Source organism: Momordica charantia, assembly GCF_013281855.1.
Source record: "Momordica charantia cultivar OHB3-1 chromosome 9 unlocalized genomic scaffold, Mcharantia_2.0 BLBB01000009.1, whole genome shotgun sequence".
Classification (NCBI taxonomy): Eukaryota; Viridiplantae; Streptophyta; class Magnoliopsida; order Cucurbitales; family Cucurbitaceae; genus Momordica; species Momordica charantia.
The window spans coordinates 917,710-936,204 of NW_028275167.1; the positions used below are offsets into that span (position 1 = coordinate 917,710).

The window sequence follows — 18,495 nt, forward strand, 5'->3', positions numbered from 1 at the left end:
AAAGAGCACATTGGGAAATTAGTGACAAAATTTTCACTTACTTGGTGGAGATGGTGGTTCTTCCCTTTTATAGGTGTCCACGACCGATCAGGGAGGACGTTTCGTACATGGCGCAGCAGGTACGGGATTCTAACGGCCAGGCGAGCACATTCTTAGGGCATGGTGGTCGCACTACCATCTCTCAGTCTATCCTTTCTGCAAAATATCGTCTGTAGGCCACGACACGTCTCCCATATTGCGTAACAAGCATGCAGCCCTTGTCCTTCCGTAATCATACACTTCACAGTGTCCGTGGTCCCCCCTCCAACTATTACCCGTAATACCTGACACGCGACCCGCTCGAATTTTTCCCTCAACGGTTAGTCTTCTTTTGGGTCGGGTTGACCTCGACTGAGCGAACCAGATCCGAAAGCGTCGACATAGGTGGGCGCTTGAGTAGGTTGGTATAGGGCACATGCAAAGAGATCTTTTTCAAATTTTAGTGGGGTCCACGTGTTGGAGGGAAAGCACGGCGTGGAGGTTGTTCGGTCATATCGTCGTATTGACGGGAAGGGACACGTGCCTCCATCGTCTCGCAGGTTGTCACATCCTCTAGCGCGGATGGGAATGGTAGCAAGCGGCGGTTACAATTCCTCGTAGGCGTTGGGATCTGAAGCATATTTTGGGAGCGTTTAAATCGTCTCGCAAGGTCATCGATTATCACATTCAGTTCTCCTTCCGCTTTCTTTGTTTTCGTTGAGCTTTTGTTTTCTCTTCAATGAAGCTTTCTCTTTTTCCTTCTCTTACCGCACTCTCCTCCATTCATGGTCTCAATTCGAAGAGAGAGCCCTTTCCTCTGCTGAAGGACGCCTGTCTGTGGCTCATGTCCTGTGATCAATCTTGATGGAAGAGGCTTTGGGGGAACTTAGGACCTCCTATCATGTTCCCGATTATGTTATGATGCGACTGCCTGTGGATGACGAAATGATCGACTCTCCCCCTTTTGGTTGGGTTGGTTTTTATACTCAAATGTTATTTGAATATGGGTCAGACTCCCCCTTTCTCTGTACATGCAGTCATTCCTATCACTTACTCGTCTTGCGCATACGCAGCTTCCCAATGCTTGGGAGAGATAGCCCTGGCAATCCTGTGGCTAGAGCATTGCAATGGGAAGAGGATGATGGCTACTCTACTCAATACCCTTTTCATATTTAAGGTAATTTCTGATTTTCTTGGGTTCTTCTACCTGAATTCTAGTCACAAAGAAATACCGAAGACCCCCTCCCCACACAAGCACTAGAAAGACAAGTATAGTTCCTCATCAGTGGGACTTGGTTGGCAGCGTACACGCTCGTCTACGATCTAGTCCCTAGCCATGTTGCGAAGAACGGTAGGCCTTTTTATGCGAGTTGACACTGAAATCGCATGTATTGTATGCGAGTTTTGACTTTGACTTTGCCTAACTATTTCTACCTTACTTTTGAATTTATTTTGCTATTATTTTTAAATTATAATTATTTTTTAAATTTATTTTTAAAACTATATTATTTTTAAACTCTGCCCTCCGAGATAGGAGAGAGATTTTAAAAAAATAACAAAAAAATAATATATGTATTCGGTCGGTTCGGTTCATAGTTGGTTTTTTGAACTCCAAACCAACACCGAACCAAATATTTCGATTTAATAAATAGAACCAACCGAACCGAACCGCAATCTTCAAAAAATCGAAAAATCGTTTTATCGTTTTCTCAACTTGATCAGTTTCGTTGCACATCTCTCATATACATACTACTAATATGAGTCTAAGTGAAAATGAAAAAAAAAACAGATTGACATATTTTGAAAGATTTTTACTACCAGCTACCATTTGTAAAAAAAAAAACTTAATAAGTACCCCACAGCTACCCCCATTAAGACCCCCACTGCCAGCATTAAGATCCCTTTACGAAGTCATCAAATCAAACCCTATTCTCCATTCTCTCAACCCAAGCTTCCTGTTGTCTCTCCGGCGAGCAGATCCACAGCAGTGGCCGAGCGAATCTCCGATCTGCGAGCCCAACTGGTTTGGACGCCAGATTTGATGCGGGCCAAGCTGTTTTGGTAAGGGTTAGCAAGTGTAAGTAGTAAGTAAGGGGTGATTATTGAATCCTAGCCGCCCATGGCAGACACACACAGAATGAAACACAAGGTGGTGGAAGAACCTGAAAATGTTGATCTGAGAACGAAGGAGAAGGCAAAAGAATTCGTAGCACTCCTCCCAGACGACATCAAACACCTCACGTCTCTACACGACATTGAAGAGGCGATAGGGAGAAAGGAAGAGGTGCCCATCGAATATATACTCCTCCTGTTTGGACAAAGCAACACCATTTTTATAAAATCATCGTCATATTTTTTCCAAGCAGCTACAGGTACGTATCAGTTGCAAATATAGTAAAAACATTTAGTAAAATTAGTAAAATAACAAGTAGTACATTTTTTTTTAAGAAGATTCAATTTTAAAATGATAATTTGTGCTTGTGCTGTTGCTGTAGAAATTCCAAAGCTAAAGATAGAATGCAACTGGATTACCTGAACAGATTAAAGAGATTCCAGCTGGGTGATTCTAATTTACCATCACATTTACTCTCAATTTCAAAAATTTATAACATAAATTCACTATTTAACTTTTACATTTACTGCCCAACGCAATTCGTGATTTCACAGTTGGCTCTGACAAATGTTTGGACAATCGGACCCTGGATTATTTTTGTCTCTTAAAAGGGGGTGAAGGACTTTCCTACCAAGATTTGGTTCACAAAATACGTAAGGATTTTTAAAATTCTCAAATTTACTTCCCATGTATTAAAAATTCTCAATTGAGTCCCGACCCTTTCTGGTAAACAAATGCTCACATTTTTAGCCTTTAAAAATTTGCAGTATGTTTTAGAAATCAATTGAAGAAGTGGGAAGATGAATATATTGGCATATTGCAAGGGAAATTCTCAAACAATGAAAACGATGTGTTACAAGAGATAGGTAATTTTTGTCGGTCTCACCATTTTATGATTATGATGTAAATTTTGGTTAATTAGTTAATATATAATTTTAAATTTGCAGTACGTTCAAGAAGAGAGTTGGAGAATGCAGAAAAAGTATATTTAATCACACGAATGAGAAGCTTTCACTACAAATCATCAATTGAAGTGGATGATATATCTTTCACCGATGAAAACTTATTGAAAAAGATGTGTGAGTTAAAGTGAAAATTTCAGTTAATAGTTTATCTAAGACTCGTTTAATATCTTAAGTAAGTTAGGCTATGTAATTTATAGCTTATCCAAAATTTAAACAATATTTCAAATGTTTTAGATAAATTTAGAAACTAAAAAACTAGTTTTTTAAAAGAGTACGTACGTTTTAAATCTTGTCTTCAAAATAAATGTAACTTCTTAGTTGGAGATAATGTCTATTATCTAGCTCAAGCTCAGCTCTCAGTATCCTCACATTATAGGCATGATTAGTAATCAGTACTCATTTACAGTAAGTTTGAAAAGGGAATTAACGAAATTGGAAGGTGAATATGTTGCGTTATTGGAAGCTGAGGCAACATATTCCTATCATGCGCTTTCAACATACTCTAAACACGTACTTCAAAGTGCAGGTAATTTAATTTTGATTCATAGCAATTTTTTTTTTAATCAGATTAATTCATAGCAAATTTAAGGCATGGTATACCACCTGAATTAAATATTTATTTATTAAATATTGGTTTTAGTAAGTCGGAGAAGAGAACTTCTGGTACTGGAGGAAGAATGCTTTATGCCTCTAAAAGGGAGAATCTCAGTGTTTGATGTTGGATCAATGTCCTTTGGAAGACTACAGGAAGTAATAAGAATGATACGTAAGTTAATAGTAATTAAATTTTTTAAATTTGTTAAATACATATATTAATCCTTAATGTTTGACGATTTATGTTGGAAATGTTGATAAGCCCTTATTAAAATTCACTCTAAATCTCACCAACTTTGAAGAGAAGAAATTTGTTCTTTTATTAAACTCAAGAACATATCAGAGAAGAATATTGTTTTCTTTTCTTTCTTGATTGAAATGCTTCAATTTGCTTCTTTCTTGCTTGGTTACAAATGAGGGAAATGATCCATTTATATAACATCCAAGAGACACATCTAAAAGATACAAAATATATGGATACACATGTATACATACTATTCATGTATCTTAATACATTATCTTACATTAACCTAACAATTTATGTATCTAGGAATTCATGCATGTGTATAGAAATGAATCTAGCTTAAATTCTAACCTCCTCCCTTAAGCTAGATTTCCATAACTCCAAGCTTTTCCTTCATTTTCAAAAACAAGTCTGTCTTCATAACCTCCTCCCTTAAAATATGTCTTCATTTTGCAATGTTTGATGCATACTTCCCTATTTTTGATCAATTCTCTTATGAAATGATATTTGATCTTAAATGTTTACTCCTTCCATAAAAAACTAGATTGTTCAAAAGAGCAATTGATCAGATATTATCACAAAACATGCCGGTCCCTTTTTCTTGAGGACACTTCAATTCATGTAGCACCTTTCTCAGACAAAGTGCTTGACAACTGGCTGTGGATAAAGAGATGTATTCAGCTTCAATTGTGACAACGCTATAACATCCTGCTTCTTTGATGCTCATGAAACTGCTCCAGAACCAATACTAAACACATATCCAGAAGTACTTTTATAATCATCAATATTTCCTCCCCAATCACTATCACTATATCTAACAAGAACATTATCAATGTTCTCTTCTTATAGTGAATTCCATGATTAATAGTTCCATGAACATATCGAAGAACTCTTTTTCCAGCTTCCCAATGACTTCTCTTTGGTGATGCCATAAATCTACTCAATAAACTGACTGAGAACATAAGATCAGGTTTAGTTGTAGTTAAATACATTGAACTTCTAACGAGACTTCTATAGATAATGGCATCAAAATCTTCACTTTCATCATGCTTGCTCCATTTCAAACCTACTTCCATAGGAGTACTGGCAGGATAAGCATTCTCCATTCTGAACTTGATCAACAAATCTTTCGCATACTTTTGTATCATTTTGCTTTACTTCGATACCAAGAAAGTAATGAAGCAAGCCCATATCAGTCATCTCAAATTCTTTTTTCATGCTTTCTTTGAACTCTTCAAGCATCATTGTTGAAGTTCCCGAAAATATCAAATCTTCAAAGTATAAACAAATGATCAAGAAATTACCATTCTTGTCCTCTTTGGTGTAGAGAGCATGTTCATATGGACATTTTTTGAAATCATTCTTTAGGTAGAAACTATCAATACGACTGTACCAGGCTCTTGGTGCTTGCTTTATCCCGTATAATGATTTCTTCAATCGACATACCTTGTCTTCTTCGTCTCCATTCTTCACAAAATCAGGAGGTTGCTCGACATATATCTCTTCCTCCAAGTACCCATTTAGAAAAGCTGACTTGACATCCATTTGATGTACTTTCCAGTCATTTTGTGCTGCAAGAGCTAGAATCAATCGGAACAGTTTCCAAGCGAGTCACAGGTGCAAAAATTTCTTCATAATCCACATCATACTTTTGCTTGTACCCTTTAACGACAACTCTTGCCTTGTATTTCTCAACTTCACCATTTTGCTTCAGCTTCATCCGGTAGACCCATTTGACTCCAAGAACTTTTCTATTCTCCGGTAGGTTGACTAACTCCCATGTCTCATTTCTTCTTATTGCAACGATCTTTTGATCCGTTGCAACCTTCCATTTTTCATCTTGAATTGCCTCCTCAAAGTATATAGGATCAACATTTGCAAATAAAGCAAAATCAACATGTTCATCTTCAGGTATTCTTCTTGAAGCATTATAGATCTCTTGAATATTCCTCATCTTCCTTGGTGGAGTTGATTCATCACTTGTGGAAGGTAGAGATGAAGATGAAGCTACTGGTTGAGTCTCTTCAAGTTCCAAGTCTTGAGCATCTCCTTTGTCATTCATGTCAACAAGTAATGGATTATGGTTTCCATTTGTTGCATCCCATCTCCAAAATTCTGCTTCACTGAATTTTACATCTCGGCTAATAATTATTTTCTTGCTTATAGGATTGAATAATCTATAAGCCTTGGAGTTCTCACTGTACCAGACAAAAAATGCATTTTTCTGATTTATCATCGAGCTGACCTCTTTTCTCATTTGATACATGAGAATAAGTAATGCAGCCAAATACTCTTAGGCGACTAACATTTGGCTTTAATCTTCTTCATGCTTCTTGAGGAGTAAGGCCTAGAACACTTTTGGTTGAAGCACGATTCAAGAGATAAACAGCACATGTCACCGCATCTCCCCAAAATTCATTTGGAAGATTCATGGCCTTCAACATACTTCTTGCAAGCTCCATTATTGTTATGTTCTTTCTCTCTGCAACACTATTTTGTTGAGGAGTTCTTCGAACAGTCTTTTGATGCTTGATTCCATTTTCCTTCAAAAAATCTTCAAAAGCAATATATTCTCCTCCACGATCAGAACACAACATTTTCAATTTTAAGTTGCTTTCATTTTTCACCATTCCCTTGAATATTTTGAAATACTCGCAAGTAGAACTTTTTTCTTTTAACAGGTAAATCCATGTCTTCCGACTATAGTCATCAATAAATGTGAGAAAATAACGATTACCTCCAAGCGTAGTAGTTTGCATTGGTCCACATAAGTCTATATGGACTAGCTCGAGAGGTTTTGATGCTCTCCAAGAACTTCCTGTCAGAAATGGATTTCGATGATGCTTTCCCAAAATACATGCTTCAGAAAGTTGATCTTCTCTTTTAATATTTGGCATTCCTCTTTCCATATGTTGTTCCATGAAGAGTCTTTTACTTAAAGTCTCAAAACAAAAGAAACTTCTCATAGTACACTTTGATTAGAAACATTTTGTTGTGAGTCATATGTACCTTTGTTATGAGACTTCCATTATTGGCTCTGATCTCGCATATGCTATCTTTGAAGATAACATCATGCCCCTTCAATAGAAGCTGCCCAACAAACTTAAAAGATTGTGTTTGAGTCCTAGAACATAATACACATAAGTGATTCTTTTTGCTCAATTCTTTGTTTTCACGATAATATCTCATTTTCCATTGACTGTGAGCTTCTTGTTGTCACCAATCTTTACTTCATTTTGAAGAGATTCATCCACAAAGTTATGAAAATATCCTTTCTTCCTGTCATGTGGTTACTACAAACACTATCAAGATACCATATATCTTCAGTACTTGTTTATTAGATATTAAATGTGAGGAAAATAAGGCTTTGATCATCATTTTGTTGTTCGTGCATCAGAGTGGTCTCTGCCTAACTAGAATCGGTCTTTTTAGACCAACAGTCTGCTTGAAAGTGCCTGTAGTGTCCACAATTGAAGCATTGTATGTGAGAAAAGTCTCCACGACCTCCACCTCTACTTTTTCCTCTACTGGAACTTCTTCCCCTTCCTCTATTTGAAGAAGTTTGATTATCTCTTTTCTCTGTCTCAAAACTTTTGAAGTCATTGGACCTTCCAGTTCCTCGACCACTACGTCCACCTCTTCTGCCATTAAATCTCATTCTAGGAGAAGTTTGTATATGAAAAGCTTCTTTTGAAGGAGTAGAATCAAATCGCTTCAATCTTAGCTGATGAGATTGGAGAGATCCCATCAAGCTATTTATGGAGAGTGTTGACAAATCTTTGGACTCTTCAATTGCTACTACAATGTGCTCATATCTTCTGATCATGCTTATAAGGATCTTTTCTTCCACTCTTTGATCTTCAATTGCATCTCCATTTGATCTCAATTGATTAACAATAGAGAGAACACGATTGAAAAATTCTTCAACAGTTTCAGCTTCTTTCATTCTAATGGTATCAAATTCAGCTCGAAGTGCTTGCACTCTTACCATTTTTACCTTTTCCTCTCCTTCATACAAACTCTGCAATTCATCCCATGCTACTTTAGCAGTTGAGACTCCTGAAATTCTTTCAAAGATATTTTCATCTACAGTTTGGTAGATAAAAAATAACGCTTTTTTGTCTTTCTTTTTAGCATCTCTCAACTCGTTGAGTTGTTGTTGTGAAAGATCATCCTCACCTTCTGGCTCCAAATATCCTCTATCAACAATATCCCAAAGCTCTTGAGATCCATAAAGAACCTTCATTTGTTGACTCCACCGTCTATAATTCTTTCCATCAAAACGAGGAAGTTGAGGCTGCAACATGTTGTTGGATGACATCTTTTGAACTTGACTCTGATACCACTTTGTTGGAAACGTTGATAAGTCCTCACTAAAATTCACTCTAAATCTCACCAAAGTTAACTTTGAAGAGAAGAAATTTGTTATCTTATTAAACTCAAGAGCATACCAGAGAAGAATATTGTTATCTTTTCTTTCTTGATTGAAATGTTTCAATTTGCTTCGTTCTTGCTTGGTTACAAATGAGGAAATGATCCCTTTATATAACATCCAAGAGACGCATCTAAAAAACACAAAATATAAGGATACATGTATACATACGATTCATGTATCTTACACGAACCTAAGAATATCATGTATCTAGGAATTCATGCATGTGTATAGAAATGAATTTAGCTTAAATTCTAACCATTTGTTCCTTTTGCTTTAAAATTTTCATTTTAATCCTTCACGTTTTAACATTTTTTAACTATTCATGTTCGGTTAGTGATTATTAATTATGGCTTATGGAAATTAAAGTATACTATACTTACTTAGTGAGACCTAGCACATATTCAGAGGATAAATTAGGCTATGTAATTTATAATTTATCTACTAAAAAAAATTATAATTAATTTCTCCAAATTTTTTTATTTCAAAATTTTCGAAATTGCTTAATTATTTCTCTAAATTTCTTTCTAACTCACTATAATAGTATTATTATGATACATAAGTTGACTATCAACCACATATTTAATGTCAAAAGCACATAATTGAGAGATGTTGAAAACTTTTTTAACAATATGAATTAAATTGAAATAATACCCAAATATTAGGAATTAAAATATATCTATAATATTTGCAGTTTAACTATTTATGCACAATTTTGAGTGTTGCTTCTACAGAAAGAATGAAATTTTATCCTCCATTGAAAGAAGAACGAATGTACCCAAGCTTTATGCAAGACAACAACAACATTCACTACAAAATAGAATTTCTAGAAACGATGGGTAAGTAAATTTACAATACAACATTATTTTATTATGGAGTATGATTTTAAATTCAAATTAAGGTTTGATTAATTGTATTTAAGATTTGCAGTACGTTTGAGGGAGGACTTCTTAACGTTGGAAGACAAATATTTGTGCCTATTACAAGACCGATACATTAAGAATTGCAGCTACACGTCGTTGCTTAAGTTCAACCTAATTTATTCTGAATACCTTTGGGAATATCTACTGGAAATTATACGTAAGTGATACTACTTTTTCATAATAAAACAAAAATTAGAGAAATAAGACCTAATTAACCTCGAAGATCTCTTTAATCCAATTGAGATTTTTTTTAGTTGTGCTATCTTTATAGAGTGAATTTATAATTGCATATATGATCTCATATACAGTGAATTGGAGAAATTATTTGACATTATTAGAAGATTCGTATGGTTGCAAATTAGAGATGAATTACTCATGTATGGGAATTGATTCATCAACTCTTAAACATGGTTTACAAAATACAGGTAACTAATTTATAGCAAATTTATGATATTATTACTGTACAGATAATACGTACTTATAATAATCTGTGATTTGTTTTTTTTTTTTTTGTACATTTGATTTTAAGAGTTCAAGCAGATGGAAGAAGAATATCACAAACTTATACGAGAGTGGCGTTTAACAAGTCACAACAACATTTCATCAATTGATGTAGCTCAAATATATGAGAAGTATATTAAGCCAGAAGTGTTAGATAATATAGGTAAGTTTCTTTTTTTTTTTTGGTTTCGGGTACAACATGTGAGGGTGGGAGATCGAACTCACAACTTCTTGGAGATATATGTCAATTACTACTAACCTATACTCGCTTTTGCGACAATATAGGTAAGTTAAAATAATATATTTGGGTTGAGTAGTGGTATATTCATCCTTAAGATTTATATTATCTCCTCTTGTTGAAATGTAATCGAGTGCGGGTATTGATTAATTTATTAAGTATTCTACAGTTTTTTCAAAAAATGAAATCAACAAGATGGAAATGGATCGTTATACCGTACTAGAGAATCATGCTCGTCGACTAGATGAACATACACAGAGAGGCATCAAACACGACATAGATGATCAATTACACCATATAGGTAATATTAATTATATGAGAAAATTTATTGAATTATGATTTTATTTCAATTTCAATTTTATTTATTTATTATATATTCACAGCATTTTTCCGAAGACGTTTACGAGACATAGAAGACATATATTTTTATATGTTTCAGCACAAGAATGAATCAAAATATATACTTCATACAGCATGCACCTTCCTGGGTGAAAGGTAATTTTATTTGACACTACTACTATAGTAACTATTTAATTATTTGAAGTTATTTATTCAACAAAGCAATTAGAGTAGGGATGTTTTCCCAAAAATAAAAAAAAATAAAATAAAATTAGAGTAGAGATGTTCAAATATAAAGTAGTTTGCTTTAAGTACTTAGAATATTGTAATTATAATTAAATTTGAAAATATTTCAAACACAATAAAAAATTGAAGGAAAAAAAGGAATAAAAAAAAGTACCAAACCGCTCCTAAACTGGTGGGAGTGTGTGATCGACACTAAAAAAAATTTAGAATCAAACAAAACTAATTATTTGAGAAGAAACAGTAACTTGTATGTTCTTCAAAAAGCTACAAACTTAATGCACAAACTCTATCAAACTTTCTTTGTTGTTTAATTCTTCCACACATTATGTAGAAATATATATACATGTTTAATTTTCAACATGCCTCCCTACGAACTCTAAGTAAAGTTCTCACCTTATTAAACACATAAGCTAATTAAGTCATTCATATATAGACAAACCAACAAAAGATCTCCATTAATTAGTCTTAGTATAAATAGAATATTCTTGTGGACATCTTATTTGTCAACTATGCTATTCTATATCCTTGGAGGTTGTTTCAACCCTTACAAAACATTCTTTATATGTGTCTCGTAAACCTCTCATGTGACGAGACCCTTCACTTGAAGTAATATAGATGATGAAGGTGTGAGATGTTCTAGAGTGATCGACGATGGAGGTGGTGTTGGTCGAGAAGATATATCACCAACTATATCATCATTAGGAAAAAAAATAGCAACTTGGTCTTTTATTTCATTATTCAAATTTCATGCAGCTTCTTCATCAAAATATAACATCTCTACATACCATAATCTTTTCTGTAGTAGGAATTATAAAACTTGTTTCCTTTTGAGCTTGCATCTATCTAATAAAAATACGCTTATCACTTTCATCATCGTGCTTATTGTGCTTGATTTGGTACATGGGTATATAAGTGATACTCCTAAAATATTCTCATATAGATCGATGGTTTTCTTCTCATCCATGATTATTGAGGAAGTTTTATTCCACACACTTCTAATAAGAGAATGATTGGACTAGTCCATAACACATTCAAGAGCTTGTGCCAAAAACTTATTTGGCATCTTGTTACTCCTCAACGTGCTCTGAGCCATATTAAGTATATAATTATGCTATTTTTCTCGATAACGTCATTTTGTTGTGGTCCATGGAACTGTAATGGAGTGACGAATATTATTTTTTTGTTAAAAAAATATTTAAATTCTTTCAAAGTGAATTCTTCTCGTTTATTTCTCATCTCAAAGCTTTTATTAAATTACTAATTTCTTTTTCAACAAGTACTTTATGTTGCGGTTGTAAAAGTGTGCAAACAAAGTCCCACATTAGTTAGGGAAGAGAGTGACCCATAGTATATAAGGAAGAACAATTATCTCCATTGGTATAAAACATTTTGGATGAAACCAACAATAAAACCAGAGACGTTAAGTTTGATGAATGCAATATGAGTGATTACAACCTCGTCAGAGATAGCATGAGACAGACAACCATCAAACTGCTAAGGACATTGAGAAATGGGATCAAGTTATGAAGGAAGAAATTAATTGATTCATTAAACAGGAACAAGACTTGGAAGCTAGTTAGCAAGCCAAAAGGTAAAAGACTTGTATCTTGTAAATGGATCTACAAACTTAAACCTGGATTAACCAATGAGGATGAGATGAGGTTTAATGCTAGACTAGTAGTAAGGGATCGACACAAAAAGAAGGAGAAGATGGTGAGTTTTCAGACATACATCTATAAGGGTAATATTAGATTTGACTACCCACTTTGATATTTACCTTGAGTAAATTAATGGCAAAATTGTGTTTCTTCATGGTGACCTTGAAGAAGAAATATATATGAAACAACCACAAGGCTTTGAGATAAAATGTGAGGAAACCAAATTGTGTTTGTTGAAGAAAGTCCCCTTTATGGACTTGAACAAATCTCCTAAACAATGGTACAAGAGATTTGATAGGTGTGTACTGTCTAAGGGATTTAAAAGAAGTATATTTGATCATTGTGTAAAGAGGTAGGGCATGCAACTAAGCTCTATTTGCTACTTTATGTTGATGACATGCTTATAGCTTGCAGATATAAAGTAGAGATAGATAGGTTGAAGGTGAAGTTGGGCTTAGAATTGGAAATGAAACAATTGGGACAACAAAGAAGATACTGGACATTAAAATCTCAAAAGATCATAATGCTAAATGTTTATTTTTGTCTCAGAATGGATACATTTCAAAACTACAGAGTAGGTTTAATATGACTGATTCAAAATTAGTAAAAATTCCTTTGGCACAACACTTCAAATTATCTATGGAATAGTGTCAAGTTTTAAGCAAGAAAATAAATAAATGGATGACATTCCATATAATAGTGTTATTGAGAGCTTGATGTATACTATGGTTTGCACTCGACAAGATTTGGCTCATGGTATGAGTGTTGTGAGTAGATTCATGTGAAATCCAGATAAGGTTCACTAGACAACAGTGAAATGACTTCTTCGGTATCTAAAAGGAACTAACAGTACTAAAGATTACAGAGGAGTTTATGTCTTGGTAGAATATGTTGATGCAGACTATGTTGTAGATCCAAACAAATGGTGAAGCAAATTGAGGTATATTTTCACTTTATTTGGTAATATAATATGTTGGAAAACATCTTCACAACATGTAGTAGCATTGTCATCTACTGAGTCTGAATACATAGCTTTAGCTTATAGTGTTAGAAAAGCATTATGACTTAGGGGCTTAGTTGGTGAATTGGTTCAATTAGATAATCCTGTTATCTTATGGCGTGTGACTCACAAAGTACAATTCATTTGTCAAAGAACCATATTTATCATGAGAGAACGAAGCATATAGATGTCCGATGTCCGTTTACACTTTGTAAGAGAAGTATTTGTTGAGCTGTGGTATTTGAGAAGATTTCTACTGAAGATAATATTGCTGATGGATTTACTAAGACTTTGACATCCAAGAAATTTGAGAAAGACATGAACCTGCTTCAATTATAAGCAAGCTAAACAGTGACTTTTAAGATCAGAAAATAAGTGATGTTCATTCATTTGTTCTTGAACTAAAGGTGGAGGAGTTATTAGTTTGTGGAGTTCTCAGCCATGTGGAGATTTGTTCGACCGTTTGTTCAACATTGGGCCCATTTATTATGCTAAAAAATAGTGGGCTACTAAATATCAGATGTGAAGGTTTCTTTCTTGAAGCTCACACGTGCCCATGGCACAATTTCGTGGAAACAAAGAGTTCCTAGTTGAGGCAGTACACAAGCAACTTGGAGGGTTTTTTCTTCCTTTACTTTCGCAAGATTTTTCCCTTGGATATTTATCACTTTTTGTATTCATTTTATTAAAGGTGAGTGAGAGTGGTTGACTATTTTCAAAGGGAATTTGTTGCTATTGCAGAGACTACTATAAGGTTTGAGAGAATCCGATAAAGACTATTCTCGTTATCGAAGACTATATATATAGACAAATATACAAGCTAGGTTGACCTAATAGAGTAAAAGAACGATGAAGGATAAATTGATCCAAATTATTACAATAATATAAAGTATACTAATATAAATACTCCAATAGTTGTTACTCTCGATGATATGAATAGAATAGATGGATTTCAGGGTGGATGTAGATCATGTTGATCGAACCACTATAAATAATCAGTGTGTCGTTTATTCTCTTTACCGTATTTATTTCTCGATTTTATTGTTGGAACTTAACTCATTGGTATTCTACGTTTTTATTTAGCAGCTAAATAAATGAAGGACAGGAGGAGTTGTTAACATCTTCTAGTTCAATATTGTCCACAAATCTAGCAAATAGCAATTACGTACCATCGAAATAACTTGCCTTCATAATGTATTTTTACTCACTTGATTTCTTCAAATGATAAGGGGGATATCAGTCTAGTACTTATCTATGGAAAGAAATCTATAAAATGAAAAATTACACAAAATAATTTACACGTGTAGCTTTGAGATTTGCTAACAATGCTTATAGTATAACAAACCAATGTTTTGGAACCTCTTGGACATCTAGGTACGACGTCACTTGTATTATTCAAATATATATTTATTTGACATCATTTTTGACACTACATTTTTTTATTAGGAAAAGATATGGCTTTACCTTGCTCCTAATAAATATTTCCTTCTTAATTTTAGATATTATTTGTTTATCTCATGCAATCTTTCTCATTCTCACTCTACCAGATTCTGAATCATTTGAAAGTGCTGCAGAAGAACAAGAGTTTCTCACGATGTTATATAATTCAATCAAATCATTCAACTTTTATTGTTCCAAGTGCACGACTTGTGTTAACGTACTGATTCAAAATGCTTTGAAATTAGAAGATGATGAAATTTCACATGAAGATGAAGAAGTGCCAGAAAATTGTTATCAAGTTTTGCACAAGTTTCTTAGTTCACGTGGTCTCTGTTGTTCCAGTTGCAAGAGTTATATAAGGATGGTTACAATCCGACCTGCTAAAACACTTGAAAGAAGCTCCATTATCGCTCAGCTTGTACAAACTTCAACAGCATCCACTCCCAGCAACGGTATTGAAAATTGATATTCATGCGGTCCATCTCAAAATTACCAATTGCAAATGAAAGAAGGAGCTCATGTCTATTACAAATACTTGTTAGGTCCCTTGTCTTATCAAGGTGAGATCTTTAACATGTATCGTAGCTTATTGGACTCTAATACCATATTAATTAGGTGTGTAAATATGTCGGTTCGGGTCGGTTTTCCGCCAAAACCGATCCGACCCGAAAATGTTCGGTTTTCGTTCGGGTTGGGTACATTTGGGTCTGGTCGGTTTGCGGGTTTTTTTTTTTCCTTCTCTTCTCTTCTTCTTCTCAATCTAGGGTTTTACTGATCTTCAATCTCAGAAACAGAAGAATGAAAAAATGGTCTCAGAAGCAAACAAGAGAGAGAGAAAGATGAAAGCAAATTTTTTTTATGTATTATCAAACCCAACCTCCAAACCTTCAACGTCAAAACCCACCTTCAAAATCAAAAATCACCTTCAAATCTCCATCAAAACCCACCTTATTCAAAATACATCAAAACTCACCTTCTTTAAAATACATCAACCCACTTCAAAATCAGACCCACCTTCAAAATACATCAAAACTCACCTCCAACATAAAAAATAGAGAAATTCATCCAAACCCACCTTCAAAATCAAAAGAAGATATGAAATAAAATAAAAAAAAGAGATGAAAGAAAAGGGAGGTGGCATCTCCCTCGTGCTGCCATGAATCTCTTTTGAAGCCGCCGTGAATCGCCGCCGCTGCCGCCGCCACCTTGGGGAGGGGGGAGGGGGGAGGGGGGAGGCTTTAGGTAGAGTGGGAGGAAATGGCTTCAGGAAATGGTGTAGGGAGAGGAGAGGTTACAGGAAGAGAGGGGGTGGGTAAGGGCGGCTGTGCAAAGAAGGAGAGGGAGGAAGAATTAGGGTAAATAAAAAAAAAATTATAAAATAGTCGGTTTTCTTGGACTGGACTGAATCGAACCGATAATTAATATAACCGAACCGATTTCGGTTCGTCGGTTCGGTTCGGATCCTTTCACCCCTAATATTAATATTGATAGGGCTCCATCTCAAAATCAATTGACTATGAGAGGAGTAGCTCATGTGATCGTGGCTCTTTTGACCTATCAATCTTGGCCGGATCCCATTTTTGAGATGGGCTATTATAACAAGTGTTATAATAAGTCTAGGGTACCCCTCGTCAATTGGATTTGAATAGAACCCATGAATATTGATAAACACTTATTAAGTCCCTTATTTTATCAATGTGACATCTTTGACAAGTTTTTATTTTATATATACATATCCTTAAAAATTAATTCTCTGCCTCTTTGATTTTTTTTTCTTGTGAACTTTTTTTTGAACAGCCGGAGCCGTTACAAGTTTCCAACAAAGTAGTAGCGCTGGAAGGTGGGAAATTCAAAGATCCATAGTACTCGGTGGTTTAATTGAATCAATTACAAGTTTAGGCATTGTAACTTCTGCAGTAACTGCTGATATTTCTGATGGTAATAAATCTCAATTTCTTTCATCCCTTTTTGCCTCATCATTTATGTGATATCTGACTGAATTACATAATTTCAGGGGATATAACGACTTTAGCATTAACAAATTTGATCACCGGACTCTTCATTGTTAGACATAATGTAAGTAACTACTTTTCCTCTTAAGATCGAATCAAATATATATGTGCCTATCACTATCTTAAATTTACCAAGTAATTAATTTTACAGCTATCAACTGGACTTGTGAAGAAAAGGGAAGAAAGGAGATGTAGTAGAGCTGGACCGGAAGGGAGTCACTACAAAGAAGTATTGAGAGAAAAATTGCGTTATTTGGTCCATTTTACCATTGCTTTCCTGTCATTCCTATTTTCTGGCTTATTGGCTCCGTTGGTTTATGGATTCTCGAGTGGAAACAAGGATTTGAAGATCTTAACTGCTGCAGGAGCTTCACTTTCATGCACTGCATTCTTTGCTATTCTGAAAGCTCACATTCAAAAGCCAACAAACTGGCTGGCGTATGTCAAAACTGCAAGCATCCATCTTTCAATTGGGGTTGCAGCATTTGTGTTATCATACGTAGGAGGTTACATATTTGGACAGCTCATACACTATCTTTCTTGGTTCCAGTAAAATATTCAACACCGACTTTGTCCTTTATTAATATTATTATGATTGTTAATTTTTTGTTGCTAGGGATTTTTCACACGTACACTTGATATTGTCCGCTTGATTTTTGACTTTACTTTTGATTTCACTCAAAAAGCTTCGTACTAATGGAGATAATTGTCTTATCTTATATACACATGATCATTATTCCCTTCCCTAGTCAATGTGGGACTTTGTTTGCAATCACCTTGCAAATCCAACACAAATGTTTTTAGGTTCTTGAATTGGCTAATTAACATTCGGGATTTCTATCCTATTATATTGAAATTTTCCTATTTCTATCATTCCTTGAGCCCCAACAAGATAAAATAAAAGTATCAAAATCGTCTTTATTAATTAAGTAGGCTATATTTGACGTTCATTCGCATCATATATGTATTTTTATAATATGTTTCCTATTTGCCTAAGGACGATGAAACTTGGTAGGACAGAAAGGAAGGCAACTCTTTAGGACCATAGGCTCAAGTGGAAATCATTGTATACAGGGGAAAACAACAATATGGAAGGATTCGAACATAGGACGTTTTGCTTTGATGTCATATAAAGAATAAATAAATCACCCCTCAACCCAAAAGTTTAACTTGATGAGTTAGGTAAATTTAATTCATATAAATGGATTCTGAATAGAGATCTAATCTATCCAAGTGAAGATAGTTTATAATTACTTTAAACGGAAACCTTTGTATTATTATTGGTGAAACAATCCCTCGATTTGGTATCTACATATTGGTCTTAATTGAGATTTCAAAAGTAAAACGGTTTAGAAAATGGTTTTATAAATTGTTCTGTTAATGTTGAAATTAATCTAGACATATTTCAAATATATTAATTATAATCAATTACATACCTACACTAATACATGCATGAATGTTCATGTATTAGTAAAGAGTCATATGTATTGATATTTAATATTGATGTATTTTGATGTATTTTTCTACTAGTATAACTATGCGTAGGATTTGTTATTTGAAATCAAGTCAAAGGGAATCACAATCATTTACCAAAATACAATCAAGTCAAGGGAATCACAATCATTTACCAAAATACAAGTTCTTGTTGTTTCTCCAATTTGTTGTGAGTAGGAGAAATCAAGTTAAGCTACGATTTTGAATTGTGTTGTGAGGGCATACTTCATTTCCAACATGTGGTACCAGATCGAGCTAGTTCCACAAATGTCAACATA

At 34.4% G+C, this 18,495-nt stretch overlaps 1 protein-coding gene across 1 annotated transcript; it reads left to right on the top strand.

Annotated features, from left to right (window-relative positions):
* The first annotated feature begins 1,915 nt into the window (after nucleotides 1-1,915).
* On the top strand, nucleotides 1,916-17,379 carry LOC111015471 (uncharacterized). Its single transcript, XM_088116937.1, has 17 exons — nucleotides 1,916-2,390; nucleotides 2,514-2,578; nucleotides 2,686-2,784; nucleotides 2,899-2,997; nucleotides 3,079-3,210; nucleotides 3,503-3,622; nucleotides 3,737-3,862; nucleotides 9,101-9,205; nucleotides 9,297-9,446; nucleotides 9,598-9,714; nucleotides 9,819-9,953; nucleotides 10,198-10,329; nucleotides 10,412-10,516; nucleotides 14,819-15,172; nucleotides 16,509-16,649; nucleotides 16,726-16,787; nucleotides 16,875-17,379. The coding sequence occupies exons 2-17, from the start codon at nucleotides 2,536-2,538 to the stop codon at nucleotides 17,274-17,276; spliced, it is 2,322 nt and encodes a 773-aa protein (XP_087973063.1). The 5' UTR covers nucleotides 1,916-2,390; nucleotides 2,514-2,535; the 3' UTR covers nucleotides 17,277-17,379.
* The last annotated feature ends 1,116 nt before the right edge of the window (nucleotides 17,380-18,495 follow it).